The 23,186-nt window shown below is 44.9% G+C and overlaps 1 protein-coding gene across 1 annotated transcript; it reads left to right on the forward strand.

The window, feature by feature from the left end:
* The first annotated feature begins 383 nt into the window (after window positions 1-383).
* Window positions 384-22,324, forward strand: RNPEPL1 (arginyl aminopeptidase like 1). The gene is made up of 11 exons (XM_065640010.1): window positions 384-1,332; window positions 7,679-7,819; window positions 8,488-8,639; window positions 9,080-9,196; window positions 10,452-10,687; window positions 13,021-13,134; window positions 14,185-14,297; window positions 15,237-15,345; window positions 16,797-17,024; window positions 17,327-17,469; window positions 18,141-22,324. The coding sequence occupies exons 1-11, from the start codon at window positions 610-612 to the stop codon at window positions 18,411-18,413; spliced, it is 2,349 nt and encodes a 782-aa protein (XP_065496082.1). The 5' UTR covers window positions 384-609; the 3' UTR covers window positions 18,414-22,324.
* The last annotated feature ends 862 nt before the right edge of the window (window positions 22,325-23,186 follow it).

Genomic DNA, 23,186 nt, shown 5'->3' on the forward strand with positions numbered 1-23,186 from the left:
CGGGAAGGCAGCCCGTGGGGCATCGTAGCTGTGCCCAAGGGCAGGGGCAGCGCGGAGCAGGCGATGTGAGAGGAGGGTGCCCGCTTTAACCTGCCTTGTAAACGGGGCTCCAAGCGGGGCGCGGCCGGGTGGGGCCGCTGGTGCGCGGGGGGACGCGGTGCCCGTGTCGGCCGGGGCGGTGCGCGGCCGGGGCGGTGCGCGGTGCGCGGCCGGGGCGGTGCGCGGTGCGCGGCCGGGCTGCCGCTCCGTGTGCGCGCTCGCGCGGGATGCGCGTCTGCACGCGCGGCGCGCACCGGGGAGGGGCGGGCGCGCGCCCCGCAGATGGCGGCAGCGGCGCGCGGCCCCCGGTGCGCGCGCAGCGGACGGGGCGGGGCTGCCCTCGCGCCGCGCCCCCCCCGTCCCGCCGCTCCGCGCGGCGCCCCCTGGCGGCCGTGCCTGTCGCCGGCCGTTCCGGGCTCGCGCCCCGCGCTCCTCGGCCGGTGCCGCGCAGGCCCGCGCTCCCCCTCCCCGCCCCGGTCGCTCCGGCCACCGCAGCCTCCCCTCCTCTCCGCCCGCCCATGGATTTCACATAGCAGCCGCCGCCTCCGCCGCCTCCTCCTCCGCCGCTCCATGGCGGCTCCGGCTCCGCGGCCGCCCGGCCTGTGCTGCTGCCGCAAGGGGTCCGCGGCCGGGCCGGAGGCGCCGCCGGCCCCGCCGCCGCCTCCCGAGCCGCCGCCGGACGTGGCGTCCGCCTCCAGCTCGCAGCTCTTCAGCCTCCGCCACCTGCACCTGGGGCTGGAGCTGCGGCCCGAGGCGCGGGCGCTGGCGGGCTGCCTGGTGCTGGAGCTCTGCGCCCTGCGGCCGCAGCCCCGCGCCCTGGTGCTGGACGTGCACCCGGCCCTGCGCGTCCTCTCGGCCTCCTACCGCCGTGCCGCGGCGGGGGAAGCGCCCTGCTCCTTCGCCTTCTCGCCCGCCGAGGCCGCCGCCCCGGCCCCGCTGCCCCCGCCGCCCTGCCCGCCGCCGCCGTCGCCGCCGCCGCCCTGTGCGCCTCCCTGCGCCGCCAGCCCGCCCTGCACCGCCACCTTCCTCTCGGCGCCCTGCATCGCCGCCGGACCGCTGCCCTCCGCTGCCGCCCCCCCGGGGGAGCCGCCCGCCAGCCCCCCGCCCGCCGCCGAGCCGCCGCCGCCGCTGCCCCTCTTCGCCCAGCCGCCCTGCGCCGCCTGCCCGCTCGGCTTCAGGGTGGACCCCTTCACCGACTACGGCTCGTCCCTCACCGTGTCCCTGCCCGCCGCCCTCCAGCCGCACCAGCCCTTCCAGATCATCGTCCGCTACACCACGGCCGACGGCCCCGCCGTGAGTATCGGGGGACCCGGGGGGTGGGGGGGGGGGGCGGCGGGGCAGAGGGGTGTGGGGGGGTAAAATAAGAAACTTGGCGGTGCCTTTCGCACCCTTTTCTGCTTGGCGTTCCTGAGCGTCGGGGAGGCGCCCAGGCCCCGCAGTGAAGGCAGCGGGAGGTATTTATTTCCCTGTCCGCCCCTCCTGTTATGCTCCCGTCTTGTCCATCCTCGCCTGACAGCTGCCTGCCCGCCCCTCAGCAGCATCTGTCCGCTGCCGCGGGAGCGCTCGGCGGTGCCGGTGCCGGTGCCGGTCCCTGCGCGCGGCCCCGGTGACGCTGGTACCGACCCGGCCGCCCTCCGTTCTCACCCCATTGCCGCGGCCCCAAGGCCGCCCATCCCCGGTCACGGTAGGAACGCTGAAGGCTTTTGCCCTTCAAGGGCGCTGCAGTTGCTGTCGAGGAGCGTGAACATTCGAAAACTTTTTGCTTCGACCGAATTACTCAGGACAAGTTACGTAATCTGCGAATCCTGGGTTTCCCTGTGGGTTTTGCCCGGTGTTTATGAAATCAGGCCTTGTGCACCTAGGCTGGTGTTCCAACGAGCCGTGGTCAGGAGCTTTGAGAAGAGCAGGATGAGATTCCACGTATTCCTACAAGTTATCTGCTGGAAAAAAAAGGATGAGAAATGGCCCCAAACACCCATTTTGGTGTGGCCATGGGAGGTGCTTCCCTGTCTGCGTGGATTGGCCTTCTTCAGTAGTGACATGCTTTGTAAATTCCGTCACTTCTTTTAAATCCCTGTTGTTTAAAAGCACTTTGTTCCTGGCCTTTTAGGTGCTGTCTGGCAGATCTTGTGTTTTCAAGAAGTTACGATGGTGAAAATGGAAAGTTATCACTGGAACAGCAGGGGGTTTTGTTACTGTATAGTCTGTTCAGCTTAGGAGTTAAGCTAACATGATTTTTATTGCGTGGCTCATGAATCTATTTGCAAAAGGAATGTTTTTTTGAGAGTCTTGCAACTTTGATGTCTCTGTCCTGCCTAATGGAATTGACTCTCAGCCTGCAGGTTGCGTTGGTCAAAACCAGTGAATGTGTGGATCTGTTTGACTGCTACAATGTATTTAACAAGAACAGGAATTGAGCATGTCGGCTTCCTGCAGTATAACCCAGTAGCAAGTATATGCTAGGCCTTTCCTTGTGAGAGGAAAGTGTTGCTGTATAGAATGAGTTTGCTGGACCTTTTTCTAAGTATAACACTACAATTGAAGCTTGCGAAAGTAACTTCATCCTCAGAATGATCTGGATAGACTTAATGCATTGGCTCACTCAGAATAGTGAGTTCCACATTAAGATTTTTATTGTTAGAAGTTTCCTTTTAACATACTGGTCGTTCCCTAAAAGTGCAAAAATGAGTCGGAATTCTGGTACTTTCAAAATTCAGATCCACTTGTGAGGCTATTGTTCATTTTCACCTCTGGAGCTCCTGCTTTTAATATTTCCTTGTACAATACTCTGCTGTAGTTTTTCTGCACTGAGGAGGTACGTGGGAGGTGTCTTTCGGGGTCAGTGGTACGCTCAGAATTTTTTTTTTTTCCAGATTTTATGAAGAAACCTGTTTCTTTTGTTCAGATCAGAGACTCGGCTTTAGAAATTACCTGAAACCCACTGGAAGGTGCAGGAAGGTGCACTGATTGATGCGATGTTCGTTTAGTCTCACCTTGCATTAACAAGTTGCCTACTTGGCCCTGCACTCAGTCTAGCGTGAACATTACGTATTTGAGGATGCTGAGAGTGGGACATTTTTTGCATTCCCTCTGTTGTTTGTCGCGTTTCCCCTGGATCAGATGTGAACTTGGTGTTCTTCATCCTGTTTTTTGAAGTCTTTATTGTACCCTTAACGACCTGTACTGCTTCAGCTGAAATGAAGCTACAAGGACTAGTGTCAGAAGGTGATTGATGGCTGCGGTGTCAGGGGCGTGCGCTGCCCTTTTCAAGCGATACTGGAAAGCAGAAGCAGGCGTGCTCACCGACATAAATTGTACCACGTTTCCTTGCTCACTATTGTAGATTTTGGCTGGCAAAATATTTGTCCTCAAGTAGCACCTGTTCTAGCCCTTCACGGTTCAGCACGCTGAACTATTTTTTCTTTTGGGTCCAGAGTCATTTCATGCTATTGTAGTGTTATCTGTCATTGCTGTTTTTTTCAGCCTGGTGTTGCTTTTTAATAGGGATGAGTAACCCGTGTGACTGTAAGTGTGAAATGGTTTATGCTCATGTCTAGTACATTTCCTCACAGTTCCTTTTCTCTGCATAAGCGAAGCAACTTTATAGTGTTAGACCCCTCTTTTCAAAAAGTTCTAATTTTTTTGGCCTTTCTCTGAATATAATCTTTTTAGGTCAGGGTTTATTTTCTATGGGACCTTTAGCGTACTTGTGGGACCTATGAAACAGTAAATTCATGTTGCAGTGCAGCATGTATGCATTGGCAGTAAAATCAGCAGTGGAGACAGTCGTCTATTTAAAATTGGAAACCTGTTGCCTTGATATACTTGGTTTGAGCCATCTGGATAGGTTATTTGACTGTCCCATTATTTCTCATGTGGAGGAAGGAGCCAAGATCTTTCGTTGTTTGATGGACACTGAGAGACAGCTGAGAGATTAAATCTGCCTTTCATGGAGCATTCCAGCTCCCTGTGCTGTTAGGAAGCCTTATGCTCGGTACATCAATTCACTTCAGAAGCAAGACTGTCATAAATGTTGTGTATCTTGTGGTGTGGGCTGAAGGCACACGCTGATCAGGTGTGTCAGTGGCAGGAGTCCTGCTCTTCCACCCCTTTTTTTCTCTCAGCCCACCCTTCTTGGTCCTGCAAATACTCTTCCATAAGACACTTTTTTTTTCTCCTTCCCCAGGGAGAAAAATCTGCATCTGTCTCTTACCCGCTGTGTCACGCCTCTGATTTGGCAGCACACGTGTTAACACCAGTGCTGTTTTCTTCCTGTGTCAACCTTAAATGCAAACCCTGCTCTGCGTTCTGGTATAAAAAACCAATAGCATTTCCTCATCTTCAGGATTCAGCAAAAAGAACAGCCCCTTTTTGCAGTGCTGGAAACTTCCCCATTCTGTTAGATTTGTCCTGGTTCCTCAGCCCTTTGCTCCTGTCACATCCTCTGCCTTTCAGGTGTGCGGTTTACTTTGTCCTCAGATGGAGCAGCCTGTTGTTTGTCTAGAGCAGAAGCTGTGGCGTTGCAGCTCTTCTTGGGAGCTCCATCAATAGTGCAGGTAGAAACACAGATGTAAAATTGAAAGAGGCTTAGCTAATTGACTTTGTCATTTGCTGGATGTGGGCAAAAGATCATAATCTAAATCAATAAAAATTATATTATTGGCAGGTGTCTTATAAATTGCGAACTGCTTTGCAGCATGTGGGCAGGGGGAGACCTGGGCTGCCCGAACTAAGCAGCAGTTGTTACTTAAAATGCATCATAGAAGAGCTTTTATGTGTGAAGCAGCTCTCCTGTATGCACGAAAAACTCGATAAAAACGCTGAGCGTTATGATGACATCACGGATATTTCTGGAGGGGAGCGCAGGAGGGATTTGGATGCAGAGCAGATGATACGGCCCCAAAACCCGCTCTGTGGGTGCTGCTCCAGCCCCCGCCCCAGCAGTGCCCTGTGCTCGCGCTCCTTTCTGTTTATACTCATTTTCCCCACTCTGCCCAGCAGCATAGCCTGGTCTATTTATATTGCAGATCTATTTATATTGTTTCAGGATAACTTTCATCATTGTTCCAAGTGCATCTGGAAAGAGAGACCAGCTTGCCATGTAGCTGCAGACATTAGGAAACAGGGGAAAAAAATACTTCATTCTCTGCAAACGTTTTTTCCCTCTTGGCCTGTGGGGCTGATGCTTCATTTAACTTCAACCAAATGTCAAATAAAGGGGGAGTGGTTGAAAATAAATGATCCTTAATTTATGGAGTTTCTTGTAAACAAGAATCAACTTCTCAGTTTCCTTTTGCTTCCTGCTTATGTTTTCTTCCTGCGCTGGTCAGGGAGAACTTCCCTTTATCTCTGCTCTGAAGACATTGTCTGTCAAGCCTTTTTCCTTCCTAGTCTGGTGTTGGAACTTAGGTCTGGTGGTGTCTTGTCTCTCCATTTTCTTTATTACTGTCTCTCAAAGCCAAAGGAAACAGAACGTTTTGAAGGTGAGTCTCTGCAGCAGGGCCAATGATGCACGTTGTAAGTCCGACTTTTTGTGATACGAGCTCAAAGCCACTCATCAGCGGTGTTTTTAAAAGCTGGTATTGGGGCAGATCTTTAAAAATTTAATTTCTGAGTGTCCTTCCTGGATCGTTAGAAAACTACTACCCTGGATTAAAATGCAGAACTTACATTTTTTTGTGAACGTGTGTTCTGATGTGAAGCTTTTAGTTTCAAACTGTGGTTTTTAATGAGACCTGGGTCCCCAGATACCTTCTGGAATAGCTGTCTCCATTTCCACAATGTCATATTGCAGAGAAGATTTTCATTGCCACGAAATGCAGGTGTGCATGGAGTGGAAATCTGTAGCTATGAAGTGCACCTGAGCAGTGACCTGGGGATTTGGCCAGTGATTTGCTGAAATGCAGCACATGGATTTGAATGGTTACACAGCCTTACCCCTCGTGGTGTGAGTGAGGGAGAAGTCATGCTGTAAGCATGTTTCTGGCCCAACGGGGTAATCTTAAAACAAATGCCAATATAAGAATGCTGCTCTGAGATTAACATTTTTAATATTGTAATGCTCCCCACCTAAAAAAACCCCAAACCAACCAACCAAAACAAGCAAAAAAACCCCCAACCAAATAAACAAAGAACCCAACAACACACCCCAAACATTTGCCGGTGGAAGTGTGAACGTCTGTATGAATAACTGCAAGCTGCTGACAGTCTGTTTCTTTTCCTTACCTTTCACTGATCCCCAGGGGCTGCTGAAGGGGATGATTTGGGAGAGGAGCGCACCAGTGTCTGAGGAGAAGGGTCTAAAGCAGGGCTGTCAAACTCATTTTTAACGGGGGCCACATCAGCCTGGCGGTTGCCTTCGAAGGCAACCGCCAGGCTGATGTGGCCCCCGTTGAAAATGAGTTTGACAGCCCTGGTCTAAAGGCAAGGGAAGAAGATAATGAAGAGTAACCTTATAGGACAGAGGGACAGAGAGAAAACTTTGACTTGCAGAGCACAGAGAGGTTAACTAGGAGACAGAATTGTAGTATGTTGTTAAAACAAGAGCAGACATAGTGCCCAGGCTTCTCTTCTGTAAGTGTTTAATTGCTTGAGGAGCAGAACTGAGCTAGTGTCTGCACTAACTGCTGTTCCCTGAATTCAGATTTATTGGTTGCTTTGATCTAAGAATTCAGCAGACTCAGAAGTTTTATTCCTTCTACTTGACTGTTGCCAAGACTTCAGTGGTTCCAACTTTATTGCAAGTTTCGCAATATTTGATATTTTCCGTAAAGTTCAGCTCCAGAGTTCTAGGATTACAAGACAATCCTTATTTAAAATTGTTCCTACACTTAAAAGTTGAAGGCGGAGAGCATGTGAAAGCATGAACTTTACATTTGAAACAGAAAAACCAAGAGACAAATAACCATGCTTTTTTGTATTGTTCTTAATCTGTTCTAATTATTTGTTGGGGGTCTGACACGTGATTTATTTGCTGTTTGATACTGAAAACTGACATGTTCAGCAGTGTTTTTCATTGTGGGCTTTTTTTCTTTTGTGACCCCCCAGAATTTCCTTATGCACTTTGTAAAAGTGACCTTCAGTGTCATTGACCAGATGTTTCTTACATACACCGACTTTTTTGCCTGGTGTCAAAATGTTTGATGCTCCAGCCAGCAGGGCAATGTCAGGGTCAGAGATAATGTTGTGTACACTGTTCAGCCCCAGGGTTGTTTTGCTTTTTTTTTTTCTTTCCAGCCTGTGCTACCTGACCCCTACTACTCCTGTTGATGTTCAGTTAAAACCATGAAGATGTTCAGAGTACTCCCTCTGAGAAGGTGGTTCTGTGGATGTTTGTCAGGGACTTGTTATTAACTGAGCAAATCAACACAACAGAAATAGAGTGGCTGGAAGACGCTGTGTCGTGTGGCACCACTCGGTGTTCAGACAGTGAGAAATTACTCTGAGCAGTCATGGCAAATAAACAGGAGTAGAAAGATGTGTTAGAAATGGAAACATGCCCTGTGGCAGGTGTGCATCTGGGGAGCCAAACAGCCCCTCCTTTGCAATCCTCTTGGTTTCGGCTTTTGTTTTTTTGGCAGTTCACCCTTGTGATTTTTGTCCCTTTCGCTCACCTCTTCTTCGCATCGTGTTTCGACAGATCTGGTGGCTGGATCCAGAGCTGACGTATGGCAATGCCAAGCCGTTTGTCTTCACGCAGGGCCACTCGGTGTGTAACCGGTCTTTCTTCCCCTGCTTTGACACGCCAGCAGTGAAATGCACTTATTCAGCTACTGTCAAGGTAAGTGATATAAATGGTTCGTGGAGCACTTTGGCTGCTGCTAACTTGTGAAAGCGTAGTTACATTGTGTATGTACAGATGATATAAAATATTAATTGTGACATTTAGTATGATAAAAGAATACTGGAATTTTTTTAGATCTCATTCTGGTGTTTGGGCCAGAATCAGGGTACTGCCACAAAGGCCACTCTGTCACTCGTCATGCTTGGGTCTTGCCTTCCCTGTACTCAGCACTGGAAGAGTAACCATGAAATGGGTAACAGGAAAGAGAGAATTTGGCTGGTCACTTCCAGTAACAGTTACTGATGAAAATACTCAACTGTATTTTATCAATTCTTGAAAGGAAAAAACCAAAGTTTTATGAAAGCAGCATCAAATGATGTTGCATTTTGTGTAGATGAAATAATTTGATATGTGGGCACTTTTGGGGGAGCTGGCATAAGAACCCACGCAATACAGGAGGAGTAATGGTTTTGGTTGGTATATTTTCATGGGCTGGGTAGATTGTGGTCTAAAAACCCCACGGAAATCTTACATTTTATGTTATCTAAATAATTATTTTTAATGTACATCCTTTTAGGCATAGATAAAAAAACCCAGAGAGATCTGTGGTGTAGCCATTCAGCTGTGAACATCTCACGAGTTGATGCGTGATGTTGGTTTTCCAGGCCCCAGCAGGCATACAGGTGTTGATGAGTGCCACCCAAAGTACTTACTTGGAAGAGGAAGGTGTATATCAGTTTTACATGGAATATCCCGTTCCTGCCTACCTAGTGGCCCTGGTGGCAGGAGACCTTATCCATGCAGACATAGGTCCCAGGTAAGATTTGCAGTGAGTTGATCTGCTTTTTGTGTCTCTGTGCAGTGCTTCAGGTTTATAAGTGGTAAATATTTTGAGTTGTGGATAAAGGAGCAGTTGGGACCATGAGCTGTGAGCGCTCGGAGTTTGCAGTTCAGTGGGGTGTAAAGAGCTGCATGGCACTGCACTGGCAGAGATATTTTCCTCTTTCATAAATGTTGCTTCTTGTCTCCTGCACTCATTACAGCTACTTGCCTCATTGCCTTGGGGTGGTTTAAGACATCTTTGCTTCTCTCTTCTCATGTGTCCATTGAGTAGTAGCTTAAGGAAGCCCTGAGTCTGGTGTGAGACCTCTTAGCACTATTACCATACATGGAAGTGTGGTGAGAAGTCAGACTATTTTTTCTAAGAGATAATTCAGTTTGCTGAAGCATCACCTGATGTTTTCTGTTTTCTGACAGGAGCAGAGTGTGGGCAGAGCCTTGCCTGCTGCCAACAGCCATCAGCAAGCTTTCTGGCATGGTTGAGCGCTGGTTGACTGCTGCCGAGAGCCTGTATGGCCCATATATATGGGGAAGGTGAGTTTAATAAGTCCCCAAGGAATGGGAACAAAATAAAAGCATCTTGAGAAATTATGATGGTTTCTCCCTGCACTAGCAGTAGCAGGACAAAGGAGCCTCCCAGTTGGCAGCACCGTAGTGGTTGGAAACAAACTCTGGAGTTTTGTCTCTGCAAGAGGCAGAGAGGACCATGGGGGCACAGTGGTGGTTTGCCTGGTATGGTGGGCAGGACTGGGGGTTTCTAAACAGGGGATCTTCCCTGAGGAGTGAAGGGTTTTCATACTATAGTGTTTTGTGATGCAAATTCAACATTGGACCAGACACCATTTAAAATATATGGCAGTTTTATTATCTTATTTATTTTCACATATGGTACTCAACATTGAATCACATAATGTCCTGAGTTGGAAGGGACCCACAAGGATCATTGAGTCCAATTGCTGTCCCTGCATATGACAACCCCACAGTTCACACCATGTGTCTGAGGGCATTGTCCAGTCTCTTCTTGAATACTGACATATGATACATTTGTTGTGGTATGCCTGAGGATGCTGAAAACATAACTCAATACAGACTCTTTGAGAGTCCTAGTCCCTAAAAGCAATAGTTTCTGAAGTTAAGCTTGACTATATATTAAAAGGTGTTTTTGAGAGAATGCTTTCATTCTTTGGATGGGAGAAAATGTTTATAAAGGCTTCCTATATTTCTTTGCTAAAGGTAAGCAGGAAGAATGTGGTGGTATTGTTAACTTACAAAATATTGCTTGAAATAATCTGAGAACATGGCCTGGTGTGCCAGTGTTGATCATTGGTGGAGAAATTTAGGAAATTAAGTTCCGAAGCAGACAGACTAGAGTAATTTTGCTGACACTGCAGGTATCCTGGATCAATTAATTCATTCATTAGCTTCCCAGCCTCCCTCTTTCCTGGGAGCCTCTGGGAATTTGACACTGTATATGTGGTAGTGTATGTGGAGTAAACTTAGTGGTTCTGGCTCTCAGATGCTTCTGGGAAGTGCTGGATCTGCTGCAGATGAAAAGACTGTCTAGTCTTACGTCCAAACGTGAGCAGGTCCTTGGCCAACAGAATAAATTCTGTGATCCCCTGATCAGAAGATTTAGGCACCCCTAGTCTAGAAAGTGCATTCCTGAACTCAGAAAAAACTCTCCTAAGACCCTTCCCTAAAGAAAAAAAAAAAGTTTCTGTGTTTGTCTTTTGAAATAGCTGTAATTTACATATCTTCTTTCTCTCCTTTCTTCTCTCCCTAATTTTAGATATGACATTGTTTTTCTTCCTCCATCCTTCCCTATTGTTGCCATGGAAAACCCATGCCTGACCTTCATCATCTCTTCCATTCTGGAGAGCGATGAGTTTTTGATCATCGATGTCATTCACGAAGTTGCCCACAGCTGGTTTGGAAACGCCGTCACCAACGCTACCTGGGAGGAGATGTGGCTGAGCGAGGGGCTGGCCACGTACGCCCAGCGCCGGATTACCACCGAGACCTACGGTACAGCTGCAGAAGTGTTTTTCTTTATACGTCTAACCAATAGTTGAGAGTTGGCGGAATAGAGTATTTGCCTTGCGAGCTCAAAAGTCTGTGGGGAGCGGGTTTTCTTTTTCTATTTGTGGAATACGCATGGCCCCAAGCTCTGCAGTGATCATCTTGGATGCTTAGAGTCTGGCGTTGGCTTTGGGCGGAATCAATTCCTGACGCGGCAATAGGGGCGTTGAACAAGGTGTGTTAGCACAGCCTTGTAAGGATGTTTGTAGGAACTTTGGAGCTGCTCTTGGCTCCCAGACAGGTGTTCACCTGTCAAAGCAAGGTGAGCAGAGAATGATTCAGAGGAAGGTGTAAGAAATCTTACCGTGATTACGTTGTGAAATGACTATCCTCTGAACAAGTGTCTTGATAATCCTCATCACTTAGTAACTGCCTACTGTTGGAAAGGATGATGGCAATAGCACTTAGGAAACAAATGTACGCGTTGCGTAGCTTCTGTTTATTTGCTTGAGGTTTCCTGGAGAATCGTACAGAATTGTACAGCCTTTGCCTTTGCTTATATCAGTGAACTCACAGGTCAGTTTTATAGTACTATCTTTAGAAATTATTTACTACTTACATATTCTATCGCTTTTCAGTTTAATTGGATTTTTATTGAAGTGAACAATGGGAACATACACTTCTCTAGTTTGTCCTCTTATGTTCTTAAGAGCCTGTACCATGTGTATTCTCACACGTCTGCTGTAAACAATCTTGGAAAAATTCCTGGAAATCTTGGCAGCAAGACTGTTTAGGAGGATGCCTTTGGTTTTATTCATGTTTATTGGTTTTGGAGACGAACTAATGATAACGAAGTTTAGGGGAAGAAGCTCTCTGAGCATATATGGAGATGTTACAATCTGTATATCTTTGAAAGCTCTTTTATGTTGAGTAATTCTTAATGGTTAGAACTGTTCTTAAGAGTTATGTTATACACGGCAATGATATGAATAGATCAGAAGATATTGACCTGTTCTCTATTACATCTAAGTCTGTCCCTCTGACATAGGACAAGATCTTTGCTGATTTTGGTCTATTCTCTTGAAATTTAGAACTGGTTGTTTCAAAAATCAATTGTTTAGGAAACTAATAAATGCCTGCCCCTGGGCCGTTCTTTATTAGGCTCTTTTTGCATTCTGTTTTGTTTCTAGGACAAAATTCTGATCTAAAACTTGCCATTTCTGATGTAATTTCTGGAGTATCTTCTGCTATTAATAAAAAGGCATCTTCGTAATGACATTGTTTACAGAAATTGGAGTCCACTGGCTACCACACCTCTTGGATCTTGCTTAATCCTCCTCCCTGTAGCTTGAAGTAATTGCTGTTAACACTAGCTGTACTGGTTCTTGCTTTCCCCTGTGAAGCACATCTGCTCCTTTCTCTGTTGGGACAGGTTCTTCTGTCTTCCAAATACATCCTGGTTCTTAATTCTCATTTTGCTTATATCAGATTCCTGTGTATGAACGTCAAGACTCTGAGATTGTAACAAGCCCTGTCGTGAAGACTTAGCAAAGAAAGCTAAAGTGTTAATAATGCTGGATGTTAACTGTCTTCTGAATCTGAACATCCATTTTCTGCAGCTTTGTACCTCTGTAAGGGCGTAGGAAAGATCTCTTGACTTGCCAGTGTAATACAGGTAGTTTGGCTTGAGAGCACAGAACCCTCTACACTGCACTTAGAAGAGAAAGAGTAGCCTACTCAGTTGCAGCTGTAAAAAGCCCTAATGAGTGGAAGGTGAAAACTGGATGATACAATGTGGGTAGGGAGCTAGATAAAGCTTCAAAAAGATCCACAGGATCTGTATTATATCAACTAAATCGAATGCTTTTCTATTTTCACCCAAGAGGTGACATTCACTTAATAATATCCTTGGCAGTGGGTGTGGAATCGTGTGTCTGCTCTTTCTGCCAGTGACGTTACTTTTTTGTAGCACTTGACTGCTCCTTGAAAGTTACTTGTACGGTACTTATTCCAGTGCTGCTCTGCTTATTTTGCAAGAACTGATAAGATGATGTCAGGGATGTAAACTTTAGCATAGTTTTCATGCTGCTTTGTTTTTCAGATCAGCCTGCCACATAATCAGAATGAGTGAATGCAGTGGTTTAGGTGCTGACTTTCATTACAAATTGCAAAGGTGTTTGCACTAGAGTTTCTCTGCCGTTACATCACTGTGATTGTCTCTTGCTATTGTTGTGTCTTTTACACCTTCGGTAGCTTTTATTTTGTACTTGTGCCAGTTCTGCACAGGTCAGGTTTTGCAAGTCATTTTCCTGCAACTAATATACTTTTTTCTGGGGTAGGAGCTGCCTTCACATGTTTGGAGACTGCATTTCGCCTTGATGCTCTCCATAGACAGATGAAGCTCCTTGGAGAAGACAACCCGGTCAGCAAGCTTCAGGTTAAACTGGAGCCAGGTATTGCTTTTGGCTGAAGCTGCCGTACATAGAATTTCTTTATATCGATGCTGGAATATAGGCCAAAAAAGACTAATTTTTACATATCCTTTATAAAAGAAAGAAAAAATAAATACTGGCTTGTAAACAAGTCTCAAAGTAAAAAAGGAAACTTGCCTTGAAGTTTTCTTCAAAGTTGGCTAATTCATCTTTATAAATATTGTTCTATTTAAGAACAGAACAGACTCACTGGGCAGAAACAGAGTGTGAAAAACTGCCTCGCAAGCTGTGTCGTTTTGAGCTTCTGAATATGTAAAATAAAGTAGTTTGTAATTAAAATATTTGGAAACATCAAATAAAATTCTGTGCCGTTAAATGTTTCTCTTTTTATGTGTTGATGTAAGAACTGTGTGTGCATAAGCGTACAGATAAACGTACGTACCTGCCCTCCTGCTGAGTGAGCTGTGTCCCCTGAGCCAGATGCACGTCTGCATTCAGCATCGTGTATCTTCATTGAGTTCTCGAGTTCTGTCATTGCCATTGGAGGTGTGAAGCAGTCTTCAATCTCAATGATATTTAAAACAACCTAGAATATGATATTGGAACCAAATGGAATGGAAAAGCATATGTTGGAAGTCTCAGAAAAGGAACAAGGACTGTCTTTTAAAGGTCCCTTCCAACCCAAACTATTCTATGATTTTATTATTACCTTATCTTGATATCTTTAAAAAATTGTGGTATGGGGATTCCTCAAGTTTGGCACTACAAAGAAAAAAAGGATTTGTCTGCAAATTCCAGGTATGTTTTCAGTGACTTCTAATTTGAAGTGGATTGTTCAATTGCGAATTAATACTTAGCTTACAATGATATTTTTTTTCCGCCTGTATGTTTGGACTGCTTCCATTTAATTTACTATAGTAAATTAAATGTACTGACAACAGGCTTGGGTTTTGTTTTTGTTTTAAGTCACTGCATCTTGACTCAGTGATCTCTAAGGAGTTTGTCTACTTGGAAGGGTTGGAAATGAATGTTCTCAATAGAGTGTCTTGTAACGTTGTCTTCTCCTTTCAGGTGTAAACCCTAGTAATTTAATGAACCTCTTCACCTATGAGAAAGGCTACTGCTTTGTTTACTACCTGTCTCAGCTCTGCGGTGACCCGAGACACTTTGACTCCTTCCTAAGAGTGAGTGTGAATAAGCACACATTTTTCTTGAGATTTAGAGTTGCTTTTTTTTCTTTTTTCCCCACTGTGGCTAATTGATAGGGGTAAAGTTGAATAAAGTGTCTGAGCTGAAAGAATGGTGTGAGCCCATCTGTATGATTCTTTCTATGTGTGACAGGTTTTTCTTGAGATTTCTCTGAAGTAGATGTGCTCGTGCTCTGCTTTCACCTCAGATTCTGAGCTTATGATGTGCCAAATACAGAGTAGTAGTGGTTTTTGTTACCTCTCATCTGTGCTCCAAATAATTAGAAAGCTGTTCCAGCATAGGTTATCTATGACTGGAATAATGTGACCTTGTTCGCTACTAAACAGTAACAGCTTGTGGTTTTCTTAGCCAGGGTGACAAAGAGCATGGCTTCCTGCATTGTGGGAGGTTTGGTGTCTTGGAGCATATTTGCAAAACCTATAGAAAATTGTCAGCTCTTGATTTGTTTTTGAAATGTGACACGGCTCATTGCTTTTTCTTTTTGCCGTGTGCATGTTTTTTTCATCTCCTCTTCCCATCCATCCTCCATTCCATCTTTCCCTTATCTATAGTTATGTAAGTATGACTTTAGTCGGTAATCTGGCAGCGACCAGCTGTGTTCTGACTTTTCACCAGTGTCAAGTATGAGGAAACTTTCCTGCCCTTGATGTGTTAACCCATCTGTGATCCGTACCTGAAAAGAAACTACTTAGCTGTCAATGTATTTGCAGCTACCCATTCTTTTTTCTTGTTATGGTGCTTTCCTTGTCTGGAGGAGGAGGGAGAATATTTTTCTTGATGATTTTTTTTTTTTTTAACCTTCCAAACACTTGTTCTCACTCTTCCATTTCTATTTTTTTATTGCATGCAGTAGGCGTTCATCAAAAGGAAGCTGTCTTTCTCTTAAATATAATTTATCCTTTTTACTGTTTCAGGCCTACATTGAGAAGTACAAATTTACCAGTGTTGTGGCTCAAGATCTTCTGGATTCCTTCCTGAATTTTTTTCCAGAGCTGAAAGAGCAATGTGTTGAGAACAAAGCAGGTAGGAAGTTTACTTGATTAACTGTAAATAAACACTGTAGAAAATCTGCATGATAAATTTTTTGCTTGGCTTGGAGGATGCATAAGAAAATGCTAAGGCAAACAAACCCCTTTGGCAACACCCAGATGTTTGTGATAGAAATGGTTGTGGTGATTTATTGTTACAGCCTCCATGTGAGGGAATGCGAATATCTTAAATTGCTGACAATTTTGGCATTAATCAGCTGAATGGCTGTCAGTTAACTTTCTCATTAGCTCATATTTCACACTGCAGACAGAATGATCAGTGCATGAGAGATTTACACATGCTGAAATGCAAGGAAAAGGTGAACATACTTGGAAATTTCATGTATTTTAATTACAGGAAACATGCTTTGAGAACTGTTAACTTTTCCCAAGATCCTATCCGTGCATATAAAATCTCTTCCATAATGTTTCACTCTCCCTTATGTCCCCTATTTATAGCTTTTGGTGGATTTGTGAAAGGTCTGTAATTTACTAGGTGCTTATTAGCTCACTTGCTTAAAGAAATTAGACTAATGTTATTCTGCCACGTGTCCATCCTTGCAAATAATCAGTGAACCCCCTGGTCAGTTTGAAGCAGACTGGGAGTGGAGTGCAGCTCGTGGGACAGCAGCTTCCCACAGGCATTGTGAAAACTGCCTGTGGAGAGATGTGGACGAGTGATCCTACTGTGGGAAAAGCTGCAGCGTGAGCTCAGCAGTTGTGTGTTTTATTTGGCCCACTGGTTGGCTGACGAGGTAGCCACAGCATGGGGGAACTTTTGCCTGGCTGCAGTTCAGGGGATGCAAGAGAGAGGAGTTTTAGGGCAGATGGTGTAGAATAGGAGGTATTGCCAAGGGTTAGGAAAGTGCTGGGGTGGTAAAGGGTCAAGGAGACTCTGGAAACCAGGCTCTGCTAGCTCTGGCACTTGTGGAGAAACTTTTGTTTTAGTATACATATAGATTGTATAAAAAAGGTAAAATTGCTTGGTTTTGATTGTGGGCAGGGAGAGTTTAGTCAGCCCTCTCAGCTTGCTTTTCTTTTTTTTTTTTTTAAGCAGATTTTCCCCATATTGTTCAGTCTTCCTCAAAATTCTGAGAAAAAAATACATGCACAAAATAAATTCTTTATATTAGAACACAGTTCAATCACAGATACTTGTTAGCCTAGCTGTCTTAAGAGCATGTGTGTTTCTTGTACTTACTATAATGCTGAGCTCTAGGAAACTCGTGGTTGAATTTGGCAGAGGTGTTGCTGGCACTCTTCCAGATGTAGCGTAGGCTGGCCCGATGTGACTGCTGAGACTGTTACGTCGCTGTAACTATAGGTCAGTCTGATTTGCTATGGTTAGAACCTCTCTTAACTGTGCTAGAAGCAGTCCTGAACCTTGAGCCAGCCAAGCCACCTGCAGAGACTCCATCTCGACACTTTTGGTGCTCCTCATTCCAGGACTGGAGTTTGAACGTTGGCTCAATGCTACAGGACCTCCGCTAGCTGAGCCAGACTTATCTCAGGGATCCAGTCTGACCAAACCAGTGGAGACGCTCTTCAAACTCTGGACCACGGAGCCTCTGGACTCTGCTGCTGCTGCCAGCAGTGCTGACCTCACTAAATGGAGAACGTTCCAAACTGTGCTTTTCTTGGACAGATTGCTTGATGGGTCACCGCTGCCACGTGGTGAGTACTCTATCAGGACAGTAGAAAAGTACCCCTGGAATAATGAATTGCATCCTAAAGAGCCCAACCCTCGTTGACCTTGTTGTTCACATAAAGTCGGGTTGGACGGGGCTCTGAGCAACCTGATCTAGGGAAAGATGCCCCTGCCCAGGGCAGGTGGATTGAACTAGGTGATCTTCAAAAGCCCTTTCCAACCCAAACCGTTCTATGATTCTGGGATTTTATTATTTGTTATTCTCTGATGACCCTCAAACTTGACAAAGTAGGTCATAGTTCTTTCTCGGTGTATGTGCTTTCTTCAGAGGTGATAAAAAAGCTTTCGGAATGTTACTCCTCTCAGCTGGACTCCATGAATGCAGAAATCCGTATCCGCTGGTTGCAGATTGTAGTCCGAAATGACTATTATCCAGACCTTTACAAAGTCCGTCGCTTCTTGGAAAACCAGGTACTAACTGCTGGATTAAAATCACTGCACCTCTCAGTGCATGAGACATGTGCATGAGACATGCGACGTGAAAGACCTTGGAACTTCTGCTTCCTGGCCAAGTGTAGACCAGGTGTGTTGCGAAGGGGCCGAGCATGGCTCACCTGCTAGCGGGTGGGGAGGAATGGGCAGATGTCATTTGAAATGCCTACAAATCATCTCTGCTTTCCTAGTCAAACTTGATAGCTTTGTCCCAGCTCTGCCTGGTGCACTTTTTGTGTTGCTTTCTAGCAGCCCTGGCTTTTCTAGATCAGAAACTTTCACACTACTAAATTCTGTGGTTGTTTGAATATTTACACTCCAAGCAAGGCTAGGGCCCATCGAATTCCTTTCAGTAGCTTTCATTGTGCAGAAGCAAAAGGTTAATTGTGTGTTCACTGTGGCCTCTTCTCCTTGGCCGAGTTCTGTTATTTGTGGAAATAGCTCAGTCTCAGAGAGCAAATGCTTTTTAATTATCATTCATAAAAATCTTTGCATTAAACTGTTTTAGAATAGACTCTCCAGTCTTTTGAAGAAATGTGTTGCTTGTCTCCAGTCTGAAGTCATTCAGGGCTGTTGGAGTGTAGCTGCAGGAGAGCTGAACCTCTTGACTTTCATTGAAGTGATATTATCCAGTTTTCCTTTTTTTGCAGATGTCTCGGATGTACACAATTCCACTTTATGAGGACCTTTGCACTGGCACCCTCAAGTCTTTTGCCTTAGAAATTTTTTACCAGACCCAAAACCAGCTGCACCCCAATTTGCGGAAAACCATCCAACAGATCTTATCCCAGGGCTTGACCCCGCTTCCTGCCATAGACACTACAGCAGTCGCTACAGACACACCAGCAATGCTGCTTGAGGACAAAGTCTCAGAGGCCACAAACGGTGCCATTTCACTCAGGGATGTTAATGTGTCTGCCTAGATCACCAGCTCATGCCAGCCGTGAAGCTTGAAAATGGGGACAGGAGCAGAGGGAAGATACCGAGCGTCGCCTCCTTCCCCTCAGCCCTGCAGCTGCGGTGTGCTGTTGTAACTGGATTTCTCCCCCAAAACACAAAGCAAATGTGCCTTCAAGTATCCAGCGTGTGACACTGCCAGGTTTCAGAGATCTCCTTCAGCTGTGGGATGGATATTTTGATTTAGTTTATGTTGGGCAGGGATGCCTGGGCAGTTGCTTCTCCATGGAAAGTGGATAGTTCCCTTTCCTGAGGTTCTTCTGGATGGTTTCCCCAACTTTGTTGGTTGGTGGCTCGTTTTTGTTTTGTTTTGTTTTTCTTTTTTTCTTTGTCTGAGGCCACTGAGGCATGTCCTGCTTGCTGTGTATGTTGCTGGGGAGCATCTATGTGTCAAGCTGCCATTAACCTGATATTTGGGCTGAAGTTCTTCAAAGAAGAGACTCAGGAATTGTCAGTGGCAGCAAACATGTTTTCATGTTATGCTCCTTACTGTCACAGAGGTATTGTGATTTGGGAGGAAGGGGACTAATGCTTAAATAATTAAGAAGCTAATTTTAAATAGCTCCTATTCCCCTCTGCCCTCAGGTGGCTAAATAATAATTATGCTTTATATATATATATGTGTGTATATATATATATAAAAAAATGAGCAGGGAAACCGTATGATGGATTTGAAATCCTGTAGTTAACCCTACCCTCAGTTTTCCCTTTGCACTCAATGGGACAAGCAATAAAAAAATGTGTGGGCTTGAATTTTCAAAAAACTTAAATTTAGGTGCCTAAATGCCATCAATTCTGGTACTAGCTGGATGCCTAAATCTTTTTAGCTGTTTTGACAAGTCTAGCTGCAACCTTTGCTAGTGTGTTAGGATGTGTAGCACGTGTGTTTGTCAGATGCACCATGTGTCTTCTGTCCTTTTGGAAGAATTAACAGGACCTTTAATTTAATTTTTTTTAAAAGATCCCGAGCAAAAGGTGGGCCTGTAAGTCAATCACGGAGATATCCATGCTAAAATTTTACTGCCTCAAATAACATCTGCCTGAATAACAGTTGCCCTATCGTACGATAGTCTGAGGGAATTGCCCTCTTTCTTGCTGTGAAACTTTTAAGCCCCGCTTTACCCACGTCTGTTTTTTGACTGGTGGTGGTAAGATGCTGTTGCATTTACACAGCATGCTGTTTCTCTTGATCACTGGCCGGGCACACAGGATGGGGACGTGCCCTCTGCTGTCTGCGCTGTTTGGTGTCAGGAACCCGAGGCCAAAGCCTCGCTGGGTGTTGCAGAGCACGGGCGATGGATGGTTCGCAGACTGTCCCGGGAAGCATCTTGGAGCTGATATATCACCAGGATACAGGATTAGTTTGAATAAAAGGTGAAACATTTGGAAGAGGCTCAGCTAAAGGAATTGTGAGAGAGAACCTGTTGCATAATTTGGGGCAGATTTTAGCCCTGCCATGGGGATCTAGGTAGAACAGGAAAAGGGGAAATTCGGGAGAATATTTTTTCACCAAAAGAATCTGTTTACACCCATGTGTGGATGGGGACTTAGGTGCTGTTACTGGATCTGCATTTTCTGGCTTTAAATTCATTTGGATGTCACCATTGCCTTAGCCTGGGCTGAACTGGGATAAAGCAATAATAATCTCAGGCCTCCCTAGTGCTTCATTAGTTTTTGAAACGGGCCATCAGCATTGTTGGTCCTCAGAACTCCAAGATCTGCTCTTTGCTCTTTGAATGGGGTTACCTTTTTCGTTCTGTTTTGTTTTCCCAGAAAAGATGGAGAATGATGTTTTCTGCACAAATCTCTTTCCTTTTTATTGGTTGTTCTACTGAAGGAGGTTTGTGCAAGCTGACTTTCCGCTTCCCAAGTTGCCGCTGTCGGTGCTGCGTCCCCTGGACCCGCTGCCAGCGGCCACCTGGCCACAACCGGGAACCACGAGCATCTTCTGGAATCCCAGGCCTCTGTTTTAACATGTTTTATTTTGTAGGAGAATGTATGTGACCCTGGTGGGAATTTCTAATTTACATGGATGCCTTATTGATGACTGTCAAATTAAACTAAGCTTTGTGACAAGTTTAGCCTTTTGGGCTGTTTTTCAGTGTCTCTGCTGTTATAGATGTGTGGAGGAGCTAACTTGGTACATTGTCTTTGTTTTGTCCTTTTCTGGAGTGTAGCATAGAGGGAGTTAGGAAGGTATTTAAAAGCTGCACAGTGAGAAGTTGGAGAAGTAGCAAAAGCAAATAATTAAAAGTAAATATTATCTGTTGTTACTACAACTGACTGAAATACATCGGATCAGCTGCATGTTTGCATATACGTGCATCAGAGCAGGGAAGCACTGGCTGAACCTAACAGACTTATTCTGATTAAAGAACACAAGATTTAAGTGCACATTTCTCCTCTCATCCCCGTGAGATCCCATAGATGACTATTTTCATAACACTTGTTCTCTGAAATACAGAAACAAAGCAAGATTTGTTGAGAGTATTCCATGCATCCTTCTTCAGGTACTTTTGCTCCTCCTGTGAGCAACAAGTGCATTTTTATTTTGAAGAGGCAAAAAATTGGCAGCAAGTTTGTGGAGATAAGCCTTCCTTTTGTTGACACAAATTAAATTAATGCTGCAGGCTGCTTTCTGCCTTGATTTGTAGTAGACTTCACATTGACAGGAAAATTAGACTGAGATTAAATAGAAACTATTTATTTGCCTTATCTTTGGTACATTCATTTCTGATCTGTTAAAGTAAGATTAGTACAGCAAATCAGTTTTATGTAAGCAGATGCCAAGAGACAGGGTTGTCTTCCTTATTTTGCAAATGAAAGTTATTACATTATTTCATCGCAGCCTTGAGCAGGGTGACGTGGGATCCAGGAATATGATTTCTGGAAAAGTTCTGAAAAGCCAAATCCTTTAATAGAATAGAATATTGCTAACTTAATGTGGCTATGAAATGCTAAAAAATTGGTTAGTACGTTCAGTATGGGTTTTTTTTCACTACATATATTACTCTGTTAAACTTGTATCAGTAATTTTGCTGTCATGGTACATTGCAGCATCCTAACCATGCACTCCATTAACCGAGAACAATTCTAGCAAGCACCCCAAACATTCTCATTTAACCAAAATTGTCTCGTGTTCTCGCACCGCAGTGACCTTCGCTGTTGCCTTTTTTGGATAATACAGGACCTTCTCTACATTTGTACTAATTGCACAATTCACTTAGGTCAAGTACACCTCTTCAGTCTGTTCTCCCTGTTTGTGTTTGTCTGAAGATAAAACAACGCAGTACAGTCAACACTTACATGACACTTGTTCTCACACTTTTTATTATAGATTGATAGAAGCTTAAAGTCATTATGACCACAAGATCAGACTTTGTTTATAAAATAAATCACAGTAGAAATCACAGTGTGAGATTTATCAAGCCGCTATCCTCTAAGACACAGAATTACTTTTCTTTTGTGAGGACTCAATTTAAATGACACTAGCTTTGTTGAAGTCCCAGGTAATTTGTTATAGCTTTTGATTACATACACTTCTAAAACTGCATACCTAATTTCTAGTTTGGATTTGTCTAATTTCAGCTTCCAGCTCTGGAAGCTACTGGTTTGTTTGTGAAACATAAACTGCTTACTGTGACTAACCTCTTTGCCATGTAAGTACCCCTTGATTCTTAGAAAAAACAGCCTGAGTTGTTTGGTCCTTGCAAGGTATGTTTTCCACACTTAATGTATTGCTTTAGTGTGCGGTGGAGCATGATGTTTCAGCATCCTTTTAAAGTGGAGATTGCCAGAACTGCACATTATTTCTCAAAAAGTACCTCAAATGCTGCTGTGTATTCTGCACCAACTTAAAAATATTTTTTTAAATTAATATTGTGGATTTATCTTGTTTTTTCATTAATTACTGTAGTAATTTGGGCACCAGTTAGATCATGCCTTCCATGGACATGGCAGCCCTTTCTTTTCCAGATAAAGGGGTGTAGAGAAAAGCTTTTTCATACTCTGGAGGTGACTTTCTTTTCACTCTGCACAGAGGGAGACTGGCTGGTTGCATTAAATGATTGAGCCTCTGCGAACACCTCCCCTTATCTATGTGCGTGCACCTTCTGCGCTGGAAAACTCAGGTGTTACACCTCTGATTTCTTGTCAAGAGAATTAGGATTATGTTGAACATAGCGCACTCTGTGCCCCACAAGCAAGATGTTCTAATACACTGGAGGCAAGTCTGTCTTTAAAATACAAGAAATGGCATTAATGGATATTGCACAGCCTTTGATCCTTTTCCAAAAGGAACTTACTGAGATGCAGAGTCTTGAGGAAGGGTGGGAGGTGATGGGAAAGGGGGGGACATAGGTTGATCTTCATGCTCCTGTGATTTGGTAGAAAGTGTCACTGGGATTAAGCCAAGCAATAATAACTGGTTGACATTCTGTGTATGAGCTAGGGAAGCATCAGCTTTGTGCGCAGTTTTAATCTTGGCATCTTGTACCACCTTTTTGTGCTGTGGTAGCCAGCATGGAAGTTGGGAGCTGTGCTCTTCCTCTGGCTGTGCCTGAGGTAACGAGGGAGGTCTTTATCCAGGAGGAAGATCTTTATCCAGCAGCAGGAGTCTTCCTCAAGCCAAGCCACTCTTTTTCTGGAAGAAGATTGACTCTGTCTTCCCAGTAGCTGAACAGAGCACTGTGATATCAGGCTGCTTCTGGCTGGCTGATGAAAACCATCAGAGACTTCTT

This window comes from Caloenas nicobarica, chromosome 8, assembly GCF_036013445.1.
Source record: "Caloenas nicobarica isolate bCalNic1 chromosome 8, bCalNic1.hap1, whole genome shotgun sequence".
Taxonomy (NCBI): domain Eukaryota; kingdom Metazoa; phylum Chordata; class Aves; order Columbiformes; family Columbidae; genus Caloenas; species Caloenas nicobarica.